At 38.8% G+C, this 22,204-nt stretch overlaps 1 protein-coding gene across 18 annotated transcripts in view; it reads right to left on the bottom strand.

Moving 5' to 3' along the window:
- Positions 1-22,204, bottom strand: part of col13a1 (collagen, type XIII, alpha 1) — a 101,435-nt gene that overhangs the window by 34,394 nt on the left and 44,837 nt on the right. For 11 of the 18 annotated variants that reach the window (XM_036574094.1, XM_036574086.1, XM_036574088.1 and 8 more), the window contains exons 4-13: positions 19,305-19,331; positions 13,093-13,128; positions 11,451-11,477; positions 8,490-8,540; positions 6,163-6,198; positions 4,891-4,917; positions 4,541-4,567; positions 2,696-2,722; positions 2,311-2,337; positions 2,184-2,210 (exon numbers count right to left, since the gene is read on the bottom strand). In XM_036574094.1, coding sequence (XP_036429987.1) covers positions 2,184-2,210; positions 2,311-2,337; positions 2,696-2,722; positions 4,541-4,567; positions 4,891-4,917; positions 6,163-6,198; positions 8,490-8,540; positions 11,451-11,477; positions 13,093-13,128; positions 19,305-19,331 — 312 coding nt within the window. Of the gene's footprint in view, positions 1-944; positions 1,005-2,183; positions 2,211-2,310; positions 2,338-2,695; positions 2,723-4,540; positions 4,568-4,890; positions 4,918-6,162; positions 6,199-8,489; positions 8,541-11,450; positions 11,478-13,092; positions 13,129-19,304; positions 19,332-22,204 lie in introns of all 18 variants that reach the window. The other 7 variants (XM_036574087.1, XM_036574089.1, XM_036574102.1 and 4 more) reach the window with 5 other exon arrangements.

The raw sequence follows: 22,204 nt of genomic DNA, 5'->3' as shown, positions 1-22,204 counted from the left end.
TTTTCAAAAATAAATTCTGTTATTCAAAGCATGCCTAATTTCAGTTAATTTGGAGGAAAAGTAAGAAATGCAAACAAAGAAAGTAGGCAAGTGTTCTCAGTTTGACCCTTACATAAGAAGCGATTTTCACTATAATTACCAAAAATGCTTCAAGGTGTGCTATGATGAAAATGGTCAAATTTTGAACTAAATCACTGGTGGATGGAACAGAAATGCACATAGCCAATGCAACTAATATTCTATCTTACTATTTAATAGAGTTGCTAAAAGATTTGACTTTGATTATGACTTCAAATGTCAAATGTACATAGTTTTTTTTTCCTTTTTTTGGGGTGGTGGTATGGGGGTTTCCCCATTCTCCCAATATAGTTGTGGCCAATTCCTGCCCACTATTTAGTTCACCTAACATGATGCTGAGAGGATGAAGGCTAGCATATGCTTCCTCTAAGACACATGAGATGCCACTGTGTTTTTTCAAACTACCAATAACACAACCTCCCTGGACAGCTTAATGCACTTGGAGGAGAACATTAACTGCTAATGCTGTTACATCAGCTAGAGAGAGAGAGAGAGAGGTATGCTCTCTTGGACTCCTGGCCATAGATCACTGTGGCATCGCTGGGGATGGAACTTCTCCCAACGACAGATTCAACACTTAGGCAGCTGCACCACTTGAGAGCCCCAAATGAACACAGTTTCTGTTACAGCACACCTTTAAGCATACCATTACACAAGTACAAAAAGTCCCATGGAATTGAGAAGGCCCAAAAGAAAAGAAGAGACAACACTGCGTATACATAGCACACTGTTTCAGTATTGCATGTTGTTTAGTGGCAGGCTCGTGTGCGCTCAGTCAGAGGACAGGCCTGGACTGGCTTTCTCTTTGCAGCAGGGCTGGAACACACACGGTTCTGGGCATGAGGGACAGGGAGGACCCCACAAACCTTTAACATCAGAGCCTGACTGGAGCGTAACGCTGCCAGAGTTTTCAGTGGAAGACCCTGCTAAAGTGGCCCAATACGCACACACACAGACACATGCGCGCACACACGCACAAGCACACACAGTGATTCCCATCTCTGTTTCAAGAGGTGGTCCTTCCAATCTTGCACACAGTCAACCTCTTGGCTCCTTCCAAAATAACTGTAAAGACCCCTATGTAACCACCCACCAGCACAGACCTCCCATATAGAGCCCCTCATTCAGTTTGCTGTTGTCCTTGCAACCTGCTTGACAAGACCTAGTTCAGTTTTCCCCAGAGATATTTGCTCCCTGTAATTAGTCTTAACCCTTAAAACTTGAGTTAATATAGTCCTTCTCCTGAACTTTAAATGCAAGTATTTAATTACACAATTAATTATATAGTTGTAGAATTAATTATATTTACATTCTGAGTCTTGAGACTTTTCATGAAGAAAAAAAGTGGCAAAAATGTAAAGGATGGTTTCTCTTTCCTCACAACAAGACTGCAAACACTAGAATAGCTTTTCATCAGATTTAAACTCTTTTATGTTTGAAGCAAATTTGTTGTTAAAAGCGTTTTGATTAATTATAACAACTTCTCTTTATCTATTGTTGTCTATTTCTATTGTGTATTTTTTATAGCAAATGTATTTTCAGCAAGGTTGTCTTTATTATCAATTCCAGGTAAGATTTTATTGTTGCGTGCCATTTCTGCCATGAGCTAGAGTTCAGAAAAAGGAACGTATCTGTATATAAAAGTACTGAATGACTTTTAAATTGGTCAAAACCATTGGAAAAATCCTACACCACATAAGAAAGTCGTTTTCTTGGCAACATTGTTTTCTTATCAAATCTGTTACAGTAGGCTGCTGGTATAATTGTCCTGTTTGCAGTGGAATGGTGTTCCCCTAGAGGAAGCACTGATTTGCGCTGAGGGCCTCCTACTACATGCACTACATGTGCTACCCATCATGGATTACAGCAATTTGTCAATCCACTGTTCTTTTCTTCCTCTTTTCATTTCAGTTTGCAGACATGCAATTATTCTGTTTATATCTTCTTTGGGGCAAACGGGACAAATTACTGAGGTAAATAGAGGATCAACATACAGTACAAGCTGTAACACAAACAGATGCTGGTGAATTCTCAAAGGTTCAAAATGCAACAGAGATTTCAGATTGCACAAAGCTGTACAGAGACAAAGGAAAGTATTTGCTTACCCGGTGTGTATAATCACCACACACGCCCTGAAAAACACATAAATAGACATGATTTGTAAGAGCTTCTCCTTGTATAACTGTTATTTACTATACAAACAGGTTGTATAAACCTAAACTGTTTTCTTACTTTCTCGCCTTTTGGACCTGGTTCGCCCTAGAATGAAAATATGCGTTAACACAGTACTTCAACTACAAACTAATTTCCAAAAATGTTGGGATACTGTGTAAAATGTAACTAAAAACATACTGCACTGATGTGCAAATCATTTAAACCCTATATTTAATTGAAACTAGTACAAAGACAGCAAATCAAAATGAGAAATGTTATTGTTTTTTGAAAACTGGCATCAAATTTAAAATGGGCATACATTTTTCAAAACACAATAAAATTTCTCAGTTTATTGTTGTCTGTTGTCTTTGTACTATTTTCAAGTAACTATCTTTACATTTTTTGCACATCATTAAATTCTGTTTTATTTACATTTTGCACAGCACAGGAGGCATATACTTACAGGAAGTCCTTTGGGACCACGGGGACCCTGGAAAAATAAGCATACCGTTATTGATTTTAATGGATATTTATTTTGTCGATTTGTTTAACAAAGAGATAGCACAGATCTGATACATAGTGCTGATACTGAGCTAATATCAACAGCAAAAAATCTGAGGTTTTGTACAGGCTGTTGTCTGTGTATTTCTTCCAATAGGATATGTGAATGTTTATTCTAGCAGTTAAAGTGAAGTGCTTGAATTAAAAACAGCATATTTTTCAGAAAAAAACTGGCATCAGTATCAGCTGATATGCAAGATTTCCATGTCAGCATTGGTAACAAAAGAGAAAAAGTGATATTGTGCCATCTTTGATTTTATATATGTCCTTGGTTAAATATCTTGAACATAAACACCTGACAATCCCAAACCAAGAGGAGTACAGCATATCCAAACGGAATAAATTAATACAGTGTCCATTCCAACACAGTTTGGCAAATGTGCTTCATATGAAATCTCTCAGTGCCTTTTAAAACATTCCTTGACTTAGCTGGGGAAGGAAAAGCGGAAAGGGGCTCACAGTAAAAACATGAATCAATTTTTCAGCTATTCTGCATCAGCAGTAGACATTCTGGTTCAGACCTGAAGTGGACAGCCATGTAATTTGTTTTGGCTGGTGGGAGTCAGCTTCTGTAGGCCGGCAGCACTCCAGAGCCAAAGAGCAGCTGAGTGTGCTCAGAAGGAAGCTGCCAATGCCCTCCAATAAAATTAATCCTCGTGTGATAACCTGCACACTCTAAAAAATAACTAATGACTTTAAACGTAGACACTAAGTGCCTTAGTGTCATTTGGAACGATGAAACGGCCGGAATGACTTGCAGCTTCCAAGGTGCCATGATATTCATCCAAAAACACTGGCGAATCTGCTTCTAAGCTGAACTCTGAGCAGAATGAGAGAGTAGTAGGAGGCTGAAATTGAGAGGGAACCTGTCAATAAAAGAGTAAATCAAAATCCCAGATGAAGGTGGGTTCGTAGTCTCTGAGTCACTGTGTTTCGTTCAAAAGCTCTTTGGGGGCCATTCAGCAGCGACGTTGACCCCATAAAGGTGTCACAATGATGGAGGGGGGCTAACTTTTATTCATGGCACCTCGTTGGAGGACTGCCTCGCTTTTTCACTTGCACGGTTGTTCATGGCTTCCTGTTTCTGCAGGCACTTCAAAAGAAAAAGTCATTTTGTTGTATTTTATGACCAATACTCTGGAATTCAGTAGCTTGGAGCAATGTATATATAAGCGTATTACCTTTCAGCATCGTAGCAGCAGACTATTGAAAACATTCTTATAATTAAGATCCAAAGCACTATGTTTTGATAAAGCTGCTGCCAAAGTTTTACAGAAAACTCAAGGAGCTGCTAAAAGTCACTTCTGACAAAACATGTTCACAGAGAGATCGACAAATGGTTCCCCTTGTCCAAAACACTGGCATCGTACAGCTATCGACTTACTCAGCTAATAAATCAAAGAACACGACTGTTCTCCCAGAAGAATCATGTGGCCACGTTCACAGAGCTAAATAAACATCAATGATACAAACCACCTTCGAAATAAAGAGCTCTACTGCTGAGTTTTATGGACTCTGACACATTTCTCTTTATGATAATCTCTTTTGTGCATGATTGAAAGCCTGTCTTGGTGGATTTAGACATGCAGTATTTCACAATGCATGAAGAAAACACAAGGGTTCATAATATGTGGCCTTGTGAGCACTAGAATCCACAGTAAGTTTGAATATTTAACATCTGAAATAGAGAGAATATCTGCACTGCAGCACAGTTGATCTTTTTCAAATATACACAAGGCAAGCTTACCATATCCCCTTTCAGGCCATTCTGCCCCTGTAGAAATGAAACAAAAACATTTGTCACAGTAATTACTTAAATTATTATTTCCTCAGGGCAGATGGTGAGTCACTGTGTACATACATATCACTACCAATTTCATTCTATGTCATTATTGTGGCAATAATAGTCAAATTATAATGAAAAATTGCTATAATCATTATTAACACAATTATCCCCATCATTATCGTAATGACCAGTGTTATCAATTAGCCTCAAACCATTCCAGAAAAATCTTTCAGGTCTCAAAAGTGAATGGGTGAATTTAAATGGGTGAATGAGTGTAAAGCACGTTTTACAAAAAGTGAGGTGAAACTCACGGGTTTTCCGTCCAAACCGATGGGACCCTGCGAGAGAGGGGGAGCAGAAGTAGACTGGCTTTAATGAGAGGGCATGGAGCATTCACATGGCTGTCTAGACTGCTACTCTGATATGAGGGTGTTTATAAGGAAAAAATGGTATTTCCTCAAGAGGTCAGGCCAAGGCACAAGTCAAGCGGAAAAGAGTAGCACGCTGAAGGAACAGTGAGGCTACTGTATTCTAGAGGGGCCCAGAGTGTGTGTCCAGCAGATCACTCGTTATGGCTAGTAATAAACACCTGAAAAGAGCCTTTAAGCCAAGGCCACTTTGTCAAACTACGGATTAGGTGATTGAATATATTGGCTCTTAATACTAAATTCTTGTACTGTATACTAGAGATCCTCAAATTTAGACCTTCAATTTAGTTTCTGATCCTGTATTTTGTAATCAGGCTTAGTTACCTGTTGATTAACTGATTGGCCACCTAGTGTCACATGTACCAAAGACTACAACACCCAGGAACTGGATTCAGGATCCAGACTGGAAGATCTTTGCTTTATACTATCAGCATAGAGTACAGTTTCAGCTGTTTTGCTACATAAAATCAACATGTTTGCTCATTATAATTGATTATAGAGGCTCATTATAGGGTCAAGCAATAGCAAGGCTAGTCAAAATTGTGCTAGAACAAAAACACACCCATGTGAAACAGTTAAACAGTGTTAAACAGTTACTGGATTTTATTTATTTTTATACTACAGTTCAAAAGTTTGGAATGACTCATCATAATCTTTGTTATTTTATATACAAAAATAACTCAATGCAAACATATAATACAATATAGATTTAAATGTTATTAACTAGACATCAAAAAGATGTTTTATTTAATATTTCAGGAAGATATTAAATCAAAAGATAATGTATGGTTTTTGAAAGGCGAGGCATTCTGGATCTTAATTTGAAAGTAATTTTATAACTGATGTTATGTAGCTTTCTCATTCACTTCAGAATCACCTACAGCTCCATTCTACAGCTCTACTATTATTATTATTATTATTATTATTATTATTATTATTGTGGATTTGCAAAGATCTAATATTTTAGGAGGATTTTATACATGTGTCTGCATTCAAATTGGTTTTATTTTTGAAATCACTGATTCTAAACTGAATGACAGCGTATGTTAATTTAGACTGGTTGTAAGCAATAACTTGTTTAACTAGTTAAACAGGTTATTGCAAGTTATAGCAATAACTAGTTTGCTAATTATAGTTAAGGTCATAGAGACATACCGGAAAGCCAGGAAATCCTCTAGTCCCAGGCTGCCCCTGAATAGAGACACAAAGAGAAAGGGAGCAGTTGGATTATTTTCTACACACACATACACACACACACATACACACACAAACACACACACAAAGACGCAATAGTGCACACTCCTACACACAAAGCTACACATACTCAAACGCACACATACACAGAAAATGAAGAGTGATGTGAACTTGGTGAGACGAGGTCAGTGTTAAATAGCACAGTCCACTGCTATTGAAGCTCAGTTGTGTGGTGTTGTAATTGAGTTTGAAAGATAGAAGGACTCCCTGGTGCCCATTGGCAGCACTCTGTGTGGGATGGGGAAAGAGAATCAACACTGGGATAAAACAACGGAGTACACGCTGAAATCCTACACTTGAGTGAACATACAGAAAAGCAAACAAAACAAGACTGCACTGATCCAATAAACGAAACCCAAAGTGGAAGTCAACAAATGAAATACGTAAATGTCAATAACGATTAGCGCTACATTCCCCTGAACACAATACCCATTCTGCCTTGCTGGAAAATCTTTTACTGCCCTTGAGACAGGAAGAAGCCATTCAATATCCCAGAAAGAAAGGGGCAGTGGGCAGTGAAGGAAAACTGGGAGAAATTACAAGGAAGAGGCGAGTGCAGCTAATGAAAGAGATTATATGTCTGGCTCTCAGGTAGTTATTGAGAACGCAGAAGATTTTCTCTCCCAAGGGAAACCAAATCTGAGGTCTGGAATAGTGAAAATAGCAGCCTGGGAGTTCAGAAAATGACGGGGAAATGACTGACAGCATGTTGCATTTCTGGGCTACAAACCTGCAGGATGCAGGATTATATATAATTGCTAACATATAAAACCAGTTGCTTTTTTTTTTAAAACAAACTGAAAACATGCAATGTCCTTTATATTGTATACACATTTCAACTGGATGGATCTAAATGGTGCAACATTACTTAGAATAAAATCTTGTTACGTTAACCTATGTTAAAGTTATATAAAGTCACTTATTGGAAGATATGAGGCCTTATTACGACAGAGCCAGTATACAGTTTCTTTAAAGAACATACTATTTTAAAAGAACAACAGTGAAATCATGGTAGACATGTAGTGACAGTCTAAGACCGTGTCATCAATGAGGGCAATGAGGGCTCTGTCTCTTCTATAATCTCTTCATTTGTGTGTGAACAACACAGTGTGGCCGCCCAGTCAGGTCCACCTGGTTGATTTAAGCCATCATTTCCGCTGGCCTCTCCACACCTCTTCTTCAAATCAACCCCTGTGAACCCTTCTCAGGTCAGCACAAAGCTCCTGCTGTCAGCTTCACCTGCTGGAAAAGCCCCCCCCCCTACAGCTATCCTATTCTGACACCTCCCTCTGCCACGACCCTTCCTGTCCTGACCTGCTGTCTTCTCCTAATGCCTTATTACTAGCGGTGGGCTGAGGGTACAGAGAGGCATGCAATCAGCAAGCTGAAAACCAGATGTGTGCTCCTGCCTGAACAGTCTGCCGGCCCTGCCATAAGGTATCCCCGGCCCATCAGCCAGGAGTGCTGGAGGATGGATTGTGAAACCACAGGACAAAGCGTGGCCAAAGCCCTTCACAGCATAATCAGAAAGGAAATTGCACTTCTGAGGGAGAAACATTAGCCTTTTGTCTTACTTCTGCTTGGAATGTGGGGAGTAGAAGGCAAGTGGGTGCCGGGGTTTTGGGACAAGCCCCATTTCATCTGGAGTCCAACCATTCGCTTATAGACGCAGTACAATAAGAGGCAATCTAGGAGTCTAGTGTCTGGATCATTATCTCACAGGTCGGGATGTTTTCATTTCTCTCCCTAATGAAGATGGGATTCCAAATGACCATCATTACTGGCAAATCAAAGCCCCTCAGTGCTCAAATAAAGCCTAAGTATTTCCATGCAACCTGCTATGGGATTTCTGTCTAATTCATCTCCATTGGAAGAGCTGCATGCTACAGAGAATAGGCATTTGTGTGCTTGATTGGGCAAAAAACCTTGCAAATTTCTGGACAGAGTACTGCTCAGATGTTAGAGGTGTGACACAAACATGGTGATTTATCCATGCTAACCAACCCATGTACACAAAAAGGGAGTTGTAAATCTGTATCCCAGCATGAAAAATGAGATGAACGGCAGTTCCTCAAATAGTGAAAAGCTATTAGAGATTTGGAAAATATGCCAAACATAGCAAAGTCAACAAAATATTGCTTTGCAAAATCTGAAAAGCTAAATCTTTCATTTACAGAGACTGACTGGAAGTACTGTAAGATAGTATTAGTGGTGGTGAAAACACTTACAGGAGGTCCCCGTGGGCCAATGATAGACAGACCTGGCTCCCCTGGTGCTCCCTAAGGACAGATACAGAGATAGACAGGTGATGAGGAGAAGAACTGACAGAAAGGAGAAAGAAAGTGGGACTCTCTCTAATCTACCATCTGAATATAAAGGCCAAATACAGCACTCAGTGAAAATATACATGCACCAGAAAAACTCTCTCTAAAACACCCTGTGACATCTGTTGAACATAACTCTTGCCACTAAGCCTCCACACACAGACAGCAGTCTTAGGACACTTGCTAAGAGAACATGCATGTGCCTGTGTGGTAAACGCGTTTTTTGGGCTAAAAGTACTTCAGCAGACTCCGTTCTTGGTTCTTGTTTCAAGGTCATACTTTAAGTCTTGACAGCACTGCTGGGAGGGTTGGGGAGCACTGCAGAGTAAACAGCGCAGGGCCCAGTGGACTGGTTCTCTGGCACAACCTGGGTGATTTGCACAGTGTCAGCCAGTCTATAATGCCGTACCCAGCCTCCCAGCTCAATCCCACAAAACTCTGAGGCCAGACCTGAACGCTATCGAGTTTCCAGCACTTTCCCTAATTAGCTCTTTCTCGCGAAACCTTATCAGGGAGACATCTTTGATGACCCAGGCATCCGTCAAATTACAGGTGATTTTAATGTTTCTGAGCAAATGCTTGTTTTATCCAGGGGGCGTATTTGTTTTCACACTCAGGTTTTGTACATCAGTGGCCCTTCCTGGCTAGCGGAGAGAGAGATTGATGCTGCCCAAGCCAGGCAGTGGCCAATTCAGGCCAGAGAGAAAAGAAAGCTTTGCCCTTGTGGTTTATGGTTACCCACAGAATCTTACAGAGATCTGTGCAATTGGACAACTGAAGATCTAGAGATATCCTTCTTAGAGGCTTAAGTTACAGGTCTTTGGCAGCTTGGAATGGCCAAGTAACAAAGAGTCCAAATATAATCAGCCAAAGCAAATTCTTCCCAGGAAACAGGCAAAGAAAATGCGCTGTATTTTAAGGTTCTACCACAGTAATGAAAGTTGGCTCAGATGATTTCATCTCCTCCTGTAAGAAATCCATTGCGACAAAGCTAAACACAGTGTTATGTCAGTGTTCCTTGAAAGACAAAACCAATCCATCACTGATTAACCTGCTTTTTCCTCTCTGCCTTTCCATGTGTCCCCCAAAAATTCAATATTGGTTTTGTTAAGTGGAAGACGTCAAGCTTGCCAATTTCAGGGCTAGTGCAGTTCCCCAAGTCTGCGCCGGCGTGTGCAGCATAAGAGGTTGTTTTGATATCTAATGAAGATCTATAACCAAGATCTACTGTCCAATCATGACTTTCCCCAGCAGGAAACTAAGCCTTAACCACTCTTAAAGAGAGTGGCTAAAAATGAACTCCTGAAACAACTTGTGCAGAGAAACATGAAAAAAGGTCACCGATTGTTTTGGATAAGGATCTGATCATACCTTGTCTGCTTCTCCACTTCCAGACTTGGTGGTTACACTATTTCTTGTTCTCCATAATTCCAGAGACGGTCTAGCAAAACCATGCTTTTTTGGAATGCTAGCCTAACTGACTTGTACGCTACCACTCTGTGGCAGTGAAGGATAAGTTACATGCTTCTGCTTTAGATGTATGTTCTGAATGTTCTGCCTCAGGCACCACAAATCACAGGAACTACTGGCCTAGACTGTCAATCTTTGGTTTAGCAACAACTACACAAAAATTCCAATGGCAATGTAATGGCTATGTAATTCCTCATCATCATGAATACTGGCACAAACAGACAAAATAACAGGCTATCACTATAGAGTATATCAGTAATAAAGTAATCTACCAATTATTTGATTATTTATGAAGTAATCAGAGCTTTTAAAAGGCCAAATAACAAGAATGGACTGAAATGCCCTGTTCTAGAGAAATTTACAGAGTCAGAATTGTTCACAGAGGTGGTGATAGGAACTAGATTTTTGAAGAATTTGATGCATCTAAAAGCTCCCTCATAGAAAGTTATTGCGTGAAATGGTTATGAATGCTTTCTGATACCTGAGACATTGGTGTACAACAGTTTTGAGAAAAGACTTTGGTCTAAACTGTGAGGTACATGCAGGGTGTTAACAGTCAATATAGTATCCAAAGAAAACTATTTTTCCCCCAGATTAACCTTTTTAAACATTACATATAAAAAGTCAAAAGACAAGTAGATTCACTAGTTGTTTTGAAAAATTAAATAAAATGGCTATATTGCTGTTAAAAATTGTGACTCCTTGTTTCAATCACCACCGCTGAAGAGAAATCAGTAAGAGTCAGTACGTTTGTCCACAATCAATCACTTTAAATCAAACCACTCTGATAACAAACTATGCATAGCCTTTCAAAGATTTTAAAATACGTTTTTGGAAAAGCGTACATTAGGAAGCCTTTAAAACTGCTCTGTGACTGGAAATGCATCTAAATTCGCATGTCCATCAAGTTCTGTTTCTTATAATGAAATATGCAGTGCCATCATGCAAACTGCCAAACTTAATTTTTTTCTTTTTTTAGTGAATAATCGAATTTAAAATCGTGACTGTCCCGATAACAGTAAATGGAAAGTACACAGAGCTACCAAATGGGATTTTGAAATGAGTGGATAGTCTTTCTAAACCTCGTCCATTCCAAACATTTCTCTTTTTACAGCAGGGAGTTTTTTAATAAAGGGATCCAAAAACTCCAGCCCAGTTTTTACCGAGCTGCTTCACAGAGAATAAACGCAGGTAATCCAACCATTGTGGGAAACGTGTTCAGAAAGTACCCCCCCTCAAGGCCATTCAAAATAAAGCCCAAAGCCTCCCTGATATAAATCATGATACCTGCCTGCACTGTACTTTGGGCTAAGCCTTCTCCTTCCACATTAACCCAACCACCCACAGTGAAAGAAGTCTCGGTTATGCTCAGGCAGGCTGCCGTCCTGCACTTACCTTTTCCCCCGTGTTTCCCTTTAAGCCCTGGTCAGTCACAGCAGACACAGTCACATGCATAGTGTGAAGGAGAGAGACAGAGAGAGGAACCGGGGTTAGAGAGGCACGGAGAGGACACGGACATGCAGCAGCCTGAGTGGGGGCGTTTGGAAAGTTGGGAAATGGGAGCATTGGGATGTGGAGGAATCGGAGCATTTGGGGTCAGGAGAGCAGGGATATAGGGATGGGAATATTCAGTGTGATTCAGGCCATGGAAGCCCTAGGGCATTACACAGCGCTAGACTAATTGACAGTAGGGGAATGCTAACTTTTCTCATAAGTAGACTGGTCAGTGGAGGAGGTCTGGGGGGAGGTATAAAAAAAACTTCCTTTGAGAATCTGCAGGACCACATAGTAGCTAAACACTGGGTGAAATATGGGGTGCTTGGTTCAGGGCTCACAGTAGGAGTTAAACGCTGCTAAAATCTGCTTTTAGAGAGGAACTGTTGTCAAGAAAAAGTGACCACACAAATGGTCAGAATGCTAAAATGTCCCAAAGGAGTACCAGAGGTCCGCTATGAATCAGCCGGACTGGAAACCACCTCTGTAGCTTTATTATTTATAGCAGTAATTACTTTTTCACTTAGTTTGCCTGAAAATGTCAAATATTTTCCAAAAAAAACTACTGGATGGAGCAGAGGCTCATGTACGGCCCTACGAAGATTTTGGCTGTCTTGATTTTTGTAATAATACACAGTGTGTTGAGTTGGGCTGAAAATATGTCCAAATTTAGAACACACAAATCTTAGTGAACAAGGAGGCAAAACTATGACTTCGACAAGGGATCACGAGTTGCCTTTGGTGAAATCTGCTTTTCTCATCTTGAAATTGAAATATGCGTATGCATGTATTGTATCTCCATGGCTGTTTGGTAAATATCCAAAGCTTCCCATCCAAAAGCTCCTCTTGGGATAGCCCCTGATTTTAGGCTCTTAAAAGATAATGTGCAGCTCAAAGTAGACCCCTGCCTGCTCTTCTGATTGGACAGTGGATAGATAAAACCTTTATTCAAGACATAGGAATTCACTGGCTACAATGGCATTATTTGAGGTGTGTTTGTCATAAAGCAAAGTGAATGAAAGCTCTGTTTCTCAGACCCTGTTCAAATGTTACAAATCACATATGGAGAGAGTGTGGTCTATTTGTCACAGCACAGTAGGACATTTCCTGATCATTATGGGGGAAGATAAATCACTATAGTCATCTGAGTTTACACAGATGGTGATAGTATATGATAATTTCTACAAGGCCATTCGAATGGCCACATGATTATATCATTATACTGAAAGCTCTAACAAACTTATGACTGAAGAAGCCAATTTAAACAAACAGACATATTACATTTTCTGTATATTCGACTCTATGTATCATTCATTATACCATGCCAAATAAATAGATTACTTTGCACATGTTAACTGTGCCTATAGCCGTAGGCCTAAAAGTGAAGGCATGATTTTATTTTGTGATTATGACTAAGAGCTTTACTTTACATTGATGTGAATGGCATGCCACTAAACATTGGCAACTAGTTATTGAAGAGACCATAGTCAGTTTGTATAGACTAACTAAGTGGGCTACTAGTGCACATTCTCAAATCACTCACCATTCTTCCAGGAATGCCCAATGATCCTTTGTCACCCTAATGGTCAATGCAAAGTCAAGAGGAAAGTGATGAACAATGATTCTAACAGAATGAATCTCTAAAACTACTGTCACTACCACCAGCTTCACTTTACAAACAAATTAGAGTTATGGGTGCTCAAGCCCTTCCCCAAATACTTATCATTTAGTAATATGCACTGTATATAATTTATGGGACCAGTTTTGTGAACAGGATTTAAGCCTAGTCTTGAACAAAACTGCAATGTCCATGGGGTTTTATCATAAAAACCCCATTTAGTCTAGCATTAGGCCTAATCCGGGACTGGGAAACTGGCCCTTAATGTATTCCAAAAGTACTAAAAGTACTAATGTAGTACTTTTAAACAAAAGTTGGTAAAGTCAAGCTGACCAGTCTGACATTAATGCAGTGTTCTAGATTCCCAAGCATTATCTCAATAGCTGGTTGAATACTGATGATGCAGACATGCCATAGACTGTCTGAACCGTAAGGGCCGATGCCCAACTATGCAAGACCAGATTAAGTGCATAAAGAGAAAGTTGGTCAGAAAACAAGCTTCATCAGTGATTATTCAAATTCAAATAAGAGCATAAGGAGGTTAATACAGTCCGTTTTCTCACTATTATATCCAGTCCGTCCAAAACCGTTGACATGATATTTGGTAGCTGACCACATCGTAGAATCCATTCTGATGAGGTGACTAAGAAACAGATGACAGCAATGCTAAGCATGCCTGAACTGTTAGAAGTGTTTGACTCTTATAGTATGTGGCAGGAGGAATACAGCCTGCACCTTTTCACCTAAGGCTGTATTCTGAATCTGAAATGAAGAACTGAAATGCTGCCCACTGTGTGCTAAAGCAATAAAATCAAAACAGTAGTCTCTCAAGAGGCTGATAAAGTCCTGCATAGCATGCAGAGGTATGTCATACACATCTGCATGAGGTTAAGGCCGAACAAATATTATAGCAATGGTTTGGACTTCATTTTGCACTGAATACGGTCAGATAGAGCAGAGTGAGATAGTAATTACTTCAAAAAGAAAGAAAATTTCACTTTGAAGAAGAAAGAACAAACTTTTCATGAGCTCTGCAGGTGTATTTAAAGATTATCTAATATTATATTATAGCGTATTATAGTATACACTTGGAGCTAACTACAGTATTTAGTTTCTAAACATTTTATTTATGATTTATTTGTTAGTGATCATTATCTTGGGGAATCAAAGTTGATTTAGTGTTTACTCTTTCATGGCTTTAATTCTTTAATATGACCATAAACTTATGTCATACTGAAATGACTTACTATGCTAACATTTTCCTTTCTAAAGCTGTTTTTATGTCTGCTGCTAACAGGGTGGGTGAGTGCATGAGGGTGATAGGTTTCACCCAGTGGTGACAGCTTTCTGATGTCTTACTCTACTGATGTGTCATGGAAAGAGACGGGGGTACTAACAAAGGCCACTAAAACAAGGAATCTGCAGTGGTCTGTGGCTTCAACTCTATGAGTTCAGTCTGAAGGCTACTGAATTAATAATAATAGTTTCTGCCATGAGAATAATTTGAATTTAAAGTTCTAAGAAAAATGCATACATGAGTAAAGCAATCCAATTTTCAGGTCCTTTGACCTTTAGAGCTCAACTGCTAAAAAGTAGTAAATGTCCCCAGAGGAATGGTGACTGAATCCAGCTGGATCTGTCCAGGGTGCTGATTTTGAGAAATACTATTTCAGTTTTATGACTCTGTGTGAAGTCACGTTGTCAGATTACTGTGTTGTGGTTCTGCATGTACCAGGACAAGTTTTTTTAGCTTTACAAATGAAACCCTTTTCATATGAGTGTGGCAGCTGGATACTATAAGTGTTCTGACTTTCATATTCTTAAAAAGTGGTGCTTAACAGGTAGCTGATGGAATTCTTGATGCATTTTAAAGTTCTAGAGCTAAACATTAAAATACAAAAAAGATCTTTGTATTGCTTCCCTGAGGTTTGACCCAGGTTCTTTTTGGTCTGAGGAACTACGCTAAGTTGTTAGGTTTGGCAAAGTTCATAAGTAGCATGAAGCAAGACTTATAATATGAACAATAAGTAAAAACATATAAATATCAATTGTGTCTAAATGATCTAGAAGCTGTTAAACGTTTGGCTTCCCTTTGTACTCTGTCACTGAATCTTTAAAAAGATACCAGTCCTCAAAATGGCTTTATTTGGAGCTCAAAGTGCATTACTTCACCTCTCTCTATAAAAACATGATGTTCCTCAACAGTTACATCTTTAGAGCCATAAAGGAGTTAACAGAACATTGCTTCTTTTTACTGCTTTTCCAAATACTTCTTTTGTTTGGTGCATTGGATAAGAAGCAAGAACTTTCAGTGCCTGTCATTTTATGTTCATTATTTGTAGTCATTATTCCCCCACCCTCTTTTTGAAATTTATTTCCAATAGACTGCAGAGGACCGGGATCCAATAGTCTTTATTTTGACAGAGACTGGCCAAAGGTCAGTGAAAAGGCATTAAACATGTCTCTAAAATGATGGAATGTAGACATCTCTCAGGTGTATTTACAAGGAAGATGGGATTTAGTTGGACCGGATTCATTCTCCTAACCAGACCGCCGCCAAAAGTATCTGCCCAACTCTTCCCTCTTTACAAGACACAAAGGAGGCCTTGTTAAGAATATGCTCTAGATACAAGCTTACAGCTGACAGTAGGCTCTCTAGTGTAGCCACCTCAAGACTGAATGCACTTTAAACTGAACCTCACAACACCCCACCCCTTACTGCACCACTGTGCAAAATAGATCATATGTACCATAACGTATCATTTTATCACACTGGATTACCACATTGCACATTGCACTTGTAGACTCTGCATATATATACATATTCACAAACTCATCCTTTTACACCTTGGCTCTTTTTATCTATATTTGTCTGTTTCACCTTGCATACTTGTCTGGTCTGTTTAGTGTTTAACATGTCATACATGTGTGCACTCACCTCAACTCATGCTAAATTTATAGAATGTATAACATACTTAACAAAATAAAACTGATTCTGATTAGTCTCAGTCTTCTTTAAGAATAATTAAGAACTATTATACTTGTTTATTATTATACTTATTTAAGTAACAATCCTGTCCTTATTTTATCCATTAGGATTATTTAGATTGTGAATGAAAAAATAATGGGAAACACTTTACTATAGGGCAGCGTCCATAAGACTACATGACACCTATATAAGCCTTTGACAAACCCATATGGACCATTCTGTGGAATGAGTTCAAACTGTGATCCCACAGTGAAAAACTATTTAGAAAACAAGTATTCAGACCATATATTTACAAAGATTATGTTATGATCTATTTTAACCCAAGGCATTGGCAATGGGTAGTGTTGTTGCCTCACAGTGCTTCAGAAGGACCTGGGTTCGATTCCCTGGCTAGGTGACCAGGATCCTTTCTGTGTATGTTCTCCCTGTGACTGTGTGGGTTTCCTCCCACAGTCCAAAGACATACAGTCAGGTGAACTGGAGATGCTAAATTGCCCCTAGGTGCGAATGTATATGTCTGTGTGTCTGCCCTGTGATTTACTGGTGACCTGTCCAGAGTGTTTCCTGTCTTCTGGCCAATGACTCCAGGACTCAATCCAGAAGGATAAGCAGCTTAGATGGTGTATGTGTGTATATAACATCATCAAGATATCGTTTTGATTTTTTTTAAAGTAAATTGAAAGATTGAGATGCATCATGAGTTAAATTAAAACAATAATTATGCATGTCACTGCTGAAACACAGTTTCAGTTCACAGTCGGATCCTTGTTTAACCACACTTCTTTATTTTAGAGCACAGAACATGGTGAACAGTTAGATCCCTTTGTTTTAAAGTAAATGTGCCCCAGAGACTGAAAATGTAATGTAACATTAAGAACAGTAACTATCAAAATACATATTTGCTGCAACTACATACATTTCTTTGTGTTTTAATGAAAAACATCATGACTTTCAAACTGTTCAAGACTGTTCTCACTACCGAAACACGGTCTTGGAAGTCAACACTTACAAGTACTTAGGAATCTGGTTAGATAGTACATTATCCTTTTCCCATCACATTTCTAAGCTGCAGTTAAAAGTTAAGGTAAACAGCTTTTTATATAGAAATCACTCTTCATTCATGCTTATTCAAATAACTATACTTCCTCTGTTTGATTATGGTGATATCATTTATAGATTTGCATCCAAAAGTTTGTTTCAAAAGCTTGACTCTCTCTATCATTCTGCTATACAGTTTGCTACAAATGCCCCTTTCAAAACACATCACTGTGCTCTTTACTCACTGGTCAAATGGTCTTCTTTGACTACTCAACATAAAATCCACTGGTTTACGCTCATCTCTAAAACTCTACTTGGACTTTTACCCCCTTAGGTGAGCTACAGCAACCAGAATATGCTACATATTACAGTAGGTCGTTTATTTATATCAAGTTAAAGACCCTAAACCCAGTGCTGCCCTCTGCTCTTCATCATCTCAGTTTGCTGCTGCTAAGGACTGGAACAAGCTACAAGACACACTAAAGCTGGACATTTTTATTTCAATTACTGCTTGTAAGGGCTGCATCAATTATATTTCTAGTGATACTAGTACATGTTTATACTTTTTTTTTTTCTCTCTTTGTTGTTGTTGTTGTTGTTGTTGTTGTGTGTGTGTGTGTGTGTGTGTGTGCGCGTGTGTAAGTGTGTTTTGTGTGTTTATTGTGGTTTTCCTTTTCTCCCCCCCTTTCCCTTTCTTTATAAGTGTTTTGCGGCGCTTTTTAGGCCTCCATTGTAAATATGTTCTTATTGGCTTGTCTGTTTAAAATAAAGGCAAAATAAAAATAAAAAATATAAAAACAATCATGATTGCTTTGGCAGTGACAAACTGGAATGTTCATTCATGATTTTAATAAAATAAATATAATTAAGGTATACTCAGAGCCAAAGGATTTTAGTCCGAAGTCCAAATCAGTTAAGGATTCAACATGTGTTTTTAACGTCATTTGTTGTAACACTTACTGAGGTGAATACATCAAAATTGGCGAAACAACTGACATTTGCTGGAATAAGCCTTTATAAATGTTTTTGTAGGTGTATATCAGTTGTCATGCAAGGCTTATGTAGCTGTTATGTAGCCTTGTAAATGCTGCCCTTTAATAAAGTGTTATCAAATAATGTTTAGCTGAACCTACTTAGAAATAGGAGAAAAAAATACAATCCAGCAAGCTATAGCACAAAACAAGGCCCATCTGTACTGAAATGAATCACCTAACAATCACAGTAAAAATAAACTCAGACGCAATTTCGCAGTCAAATGTGTAAAGTTGCTTTAGATGAACAAATCACAGTTCTCCATAATCAAAAGTCAATTATAATATTCACGCCAACGTCATTATGCTTTATATGCAGTATATGTCTCTATTTACCCTATGGAAAAAAAGAGTTTTCTTAATAGTGCAATCAATCATAAATCATGGCAGGAGTCACATCCAAACTTTGACCAAACTTGTCAACATATCTCACAAAATGTCTGAATGAGTGAGCCATTTCTTCCATTTCACCCTCTTTTTGGGAAGTTTAATGATTGGGTTTCACAAGCAGAGCTGTCATGAGTGAGGGGGGTTTGCCAGTTATAATTGGCAGGTTAGAGCAGAGTTCAGCTCTAGGGTAGCCTCCTTATAGCATGCTATGATGAGGACCAGATGTGTTTGGGTCTTTGTTAGTAATATTAGCATTTCACCAGAAACTCTAAAGAGAGAGTTAAGGTAAACAGCAGAGGGGCTGAGAAGATACCAACCAATGTACAACACACAGTTTAAACAATGACCAAGTTGGACTGCCTATATCAACCTAAAATAGGGCTTATTTTAACATTTAGGTCAATCAAGAGAGCTCATCCTGTAGACAATAGCTGTATTGTCATTACATTAGTTGGATGTACTCAGTCACTCTGTTGAAAAAACATCTCAGTGTGTCTCAGAGAAGCTGAACACGAGGATTCTTGCATTTATACATTGTAGAAGTTTTGATATGATTACTTCATCTTGTAAATAGTCATAATGTAGCATAAATTGTGGGCCAGCTTCTCAGTAAAAAGACACCAGAGAGTGGGAAAGTGTCAGGCATGAAAAAAGACAGACACACAACAGGACAGTTCTGAGACAGTTACCGGAAAGCCAGCTCGTCCAGGAGGACCCTGAAAAAGGGCGAGAGAGATAGGTACAAAATAGAGAAAGAACCTGTCAACATTATGAATCAAACATCCAAACACCCAGCCAAGCCATAATAAAATTCTACATTCATCAGTCAGTATCATTTTAGAAGGATTTTAGTGATGTGAATTATGAATATGAAGCAAAGAGAGTTTTGATCAAATTATAGAGATTTCATCGTGGCAAGGCCAGAAAGTGCTAACAGGCAAACATACACTGAGAGCATTCGACAAACAGTGAAAACACTCAAACACCAAACCAAACCGATTCTATTACATTTGGCGTCTGAAATCTTTTTCAATAAACATGTTTCTTTCGGTTAATGTTCTACTTTTTCCAATAAGAATGAAACTGGATGCAAATTTGAGGCTTTCATGGTGTTACTCATGGGTTACGTATTGTTATCAACATGAAAGAATACATGTCTTAATGAAAAAAGAAACTAACTGTTCAGATGCACACACATGCAAAGAACATATGACGGATTTTGAGTTGGTGCAGGCAGAGATCTCTTTTACCCTCCATCAAGCTCTTCTACCACAAAACGAATTGGTCAAAATTACAGGATTTGAGAAAATGAGGTATTCTGCGTTGTTATTTTCAATACAAAGACAAGCCATTCAATGGCTTTTTTAAAGTGGTGGCTTATAAGTCTACCCTCACAACAGCCAGAACAGCCATAACAGCTGGTTGATCTTTCAAATTGTAATATTCTTTCCACTGATAGCCATTTTGACACTCTGTCGTGAGAAGAGGCAGTGGTAGGTTACTTTCACCCTGCGTATGTCTGGTGTGTATGAGTGTGTGTCTGTATCTTTTTCTTGGCCTGCAGTAGAGAAAGGGAAGTCATTTATCAAAACTCAGCCTGAGAGGAAACTGTTATAGAGAGACAAAAACATCCTCGCTGCTATCTCCTGGCTTTGCTCTTTGATCTGTCCATACTCCATTGAAATGCAATAGGTTGTGTTCAGCCATGAACAAGCATGGAACGGTTTCAGTAATAATTGAATAACAGCCTTAAGCAATGACCTGCTGCAGAGAAAATGTTTTTAGCATATTCATATGAAACATGTCTTTTTGTGGCTTGTAAAAGCACTAAGCCACTTATAAAAATGACCAATTACAGTTCCAGATGAGTGTTTACGCGAGCTGGCTGATAACAATGGTTGATATTGAGATTTTATGAACTTATTGGTATTGACTAAACCCTCGTACCATTTTATATATATTATTATTTTATATATATATTTAATGATTGTAAACATCGTAAAGAACTGTTTCATTCATTGTTTCACTGTTTCAAATGCTCATTTCTATCACAGCAATACAGGCTGAACTTACAAAATCAGCATCATGGTTGAAATGCCATAACATAAAAAAAAAATTCCAAACCCAACCTTTAGCATGAAGATCACACATTCTAACACAAAAAATTTTGTCCCTAAAATCAGTATCGGTCACAAGGTTTTCATATCAGTCAGACCCTATTATTCATTTAATACAACAACAGTCAATAAAGTCTATTATTATAATGATATCAACATAAGGCAGGTCAATCGTTAGCCATTTTACATCATACATTATTGACTCACAAATGTGCTTTTACTATACTGTCAAGTGTACTGCAATATATCACTATAATCCTGATATACTGTCCATATGATGCAGCCCTATTATAAAAGAGATGGAGCTCTACCATACAGTTCTGTTTATATGAGTGACAGAAGCAGACATGAGGTGTGTGGGAGAGGTAAGATCATGAAGAGCTCTGAAAGTGACACAATGTGCATGTGAAAGTCTGCGAGAGCAGTAGTCTGAGGTGTGTGTAAGATGGAAACAGCTGTATGGAATGTTTGTATGTGCAGCATATAGAGCAAAGGAGAGAACGACTCTGCTGGGTGCCATGTTATGCAAGTAAGTATGTGTCCTATGAAGAAGCATGTGTGCGATTTACAGAGTAAGAGAGGGAGACCTGAGTGCAAGAACACTGTGTGGGGCTGGGAAGAAGCATCTGCATGAGTGTGTATACTGAAAGAAGTAATGCACTGAATTTACTATATTTAAACATTTCCAATAGGAAATGATGTATAAATTTGATTCAAGTAAATTCTATTTATCACTTTTTTCACTGTAGTTTGAAGTTTGAGGTGCAAGCCCAGGTGCTGAGTGGGAACAAGCCACTAGGGGCTTTTGGGTGGCTGCCCAGACTGGCCAAGAGAAGCGTCTGGCAAGGCCAAAGGTCACCCACCGGAAACAACCCCTCATTTGAGCTGCACAGTAGCAGGGCACATGTGGCTCTCATTAGATCTGCAGTGCTGCTGGGGCAATGAAGAGAAAGAGTCTGAGGGGTGAATATACCCCAGAGCACCATCGCATTATGAGGGCAAGTGGCTGCTATGGCCCAAAACATGCACACATTCACTTCTACTGAATGTAAGACTGGAATAAATACGCACATTTTTATGAAATTAGAAGAAGTCCTTCCTCTACAGACTAACGCAATGCAAACATTCTGCACAACTGTGAAAAGTCTGGCTTGTTACTGTGACTTATGCGATGATAAGACTTTCTTTTCAGATCTTTTAGTGAGGAAAAATTCTGGATAAGCTCTTTATAACTGTACTATAAGAAAAGGTCAGGATTTTAAATAATATTTATGACATTTATAATACCACATGTTTTCCCCACTAACACTGCGTTACTTTTCCACTGACCACAAGCTCATAGGTTACTGGCTACATATCTGGACATATCTGTTAGCAGAGTGTGAGTTATATAGTGACATTCAGAGGGGTCAGTCTTTCCCCCACAGCAACTGTACAGGGATATTAACTACACATCTGTGCTTCAGGCTTCA

This window comes from Colossoma macropomum, unplaced genomic scaffold (genome assembly GCF_904425465.1).
Source record: "Colossoma macropomum unplaced genomic scaffold, Colossoma_macropomum, whole genome shotgun sequence".
Lineage (NCBI taxonomy): Eukaryota > Metazoa > Chordata > Actinopteri > Characiformes > Serrasalmidae > Colossoma > Colossoma macropomum.
The sequence above is the reverse complement of the archived record's forward strand: the minus strand, read 5'-3'. Positions and strand labels throughout refer to the sequence as shown.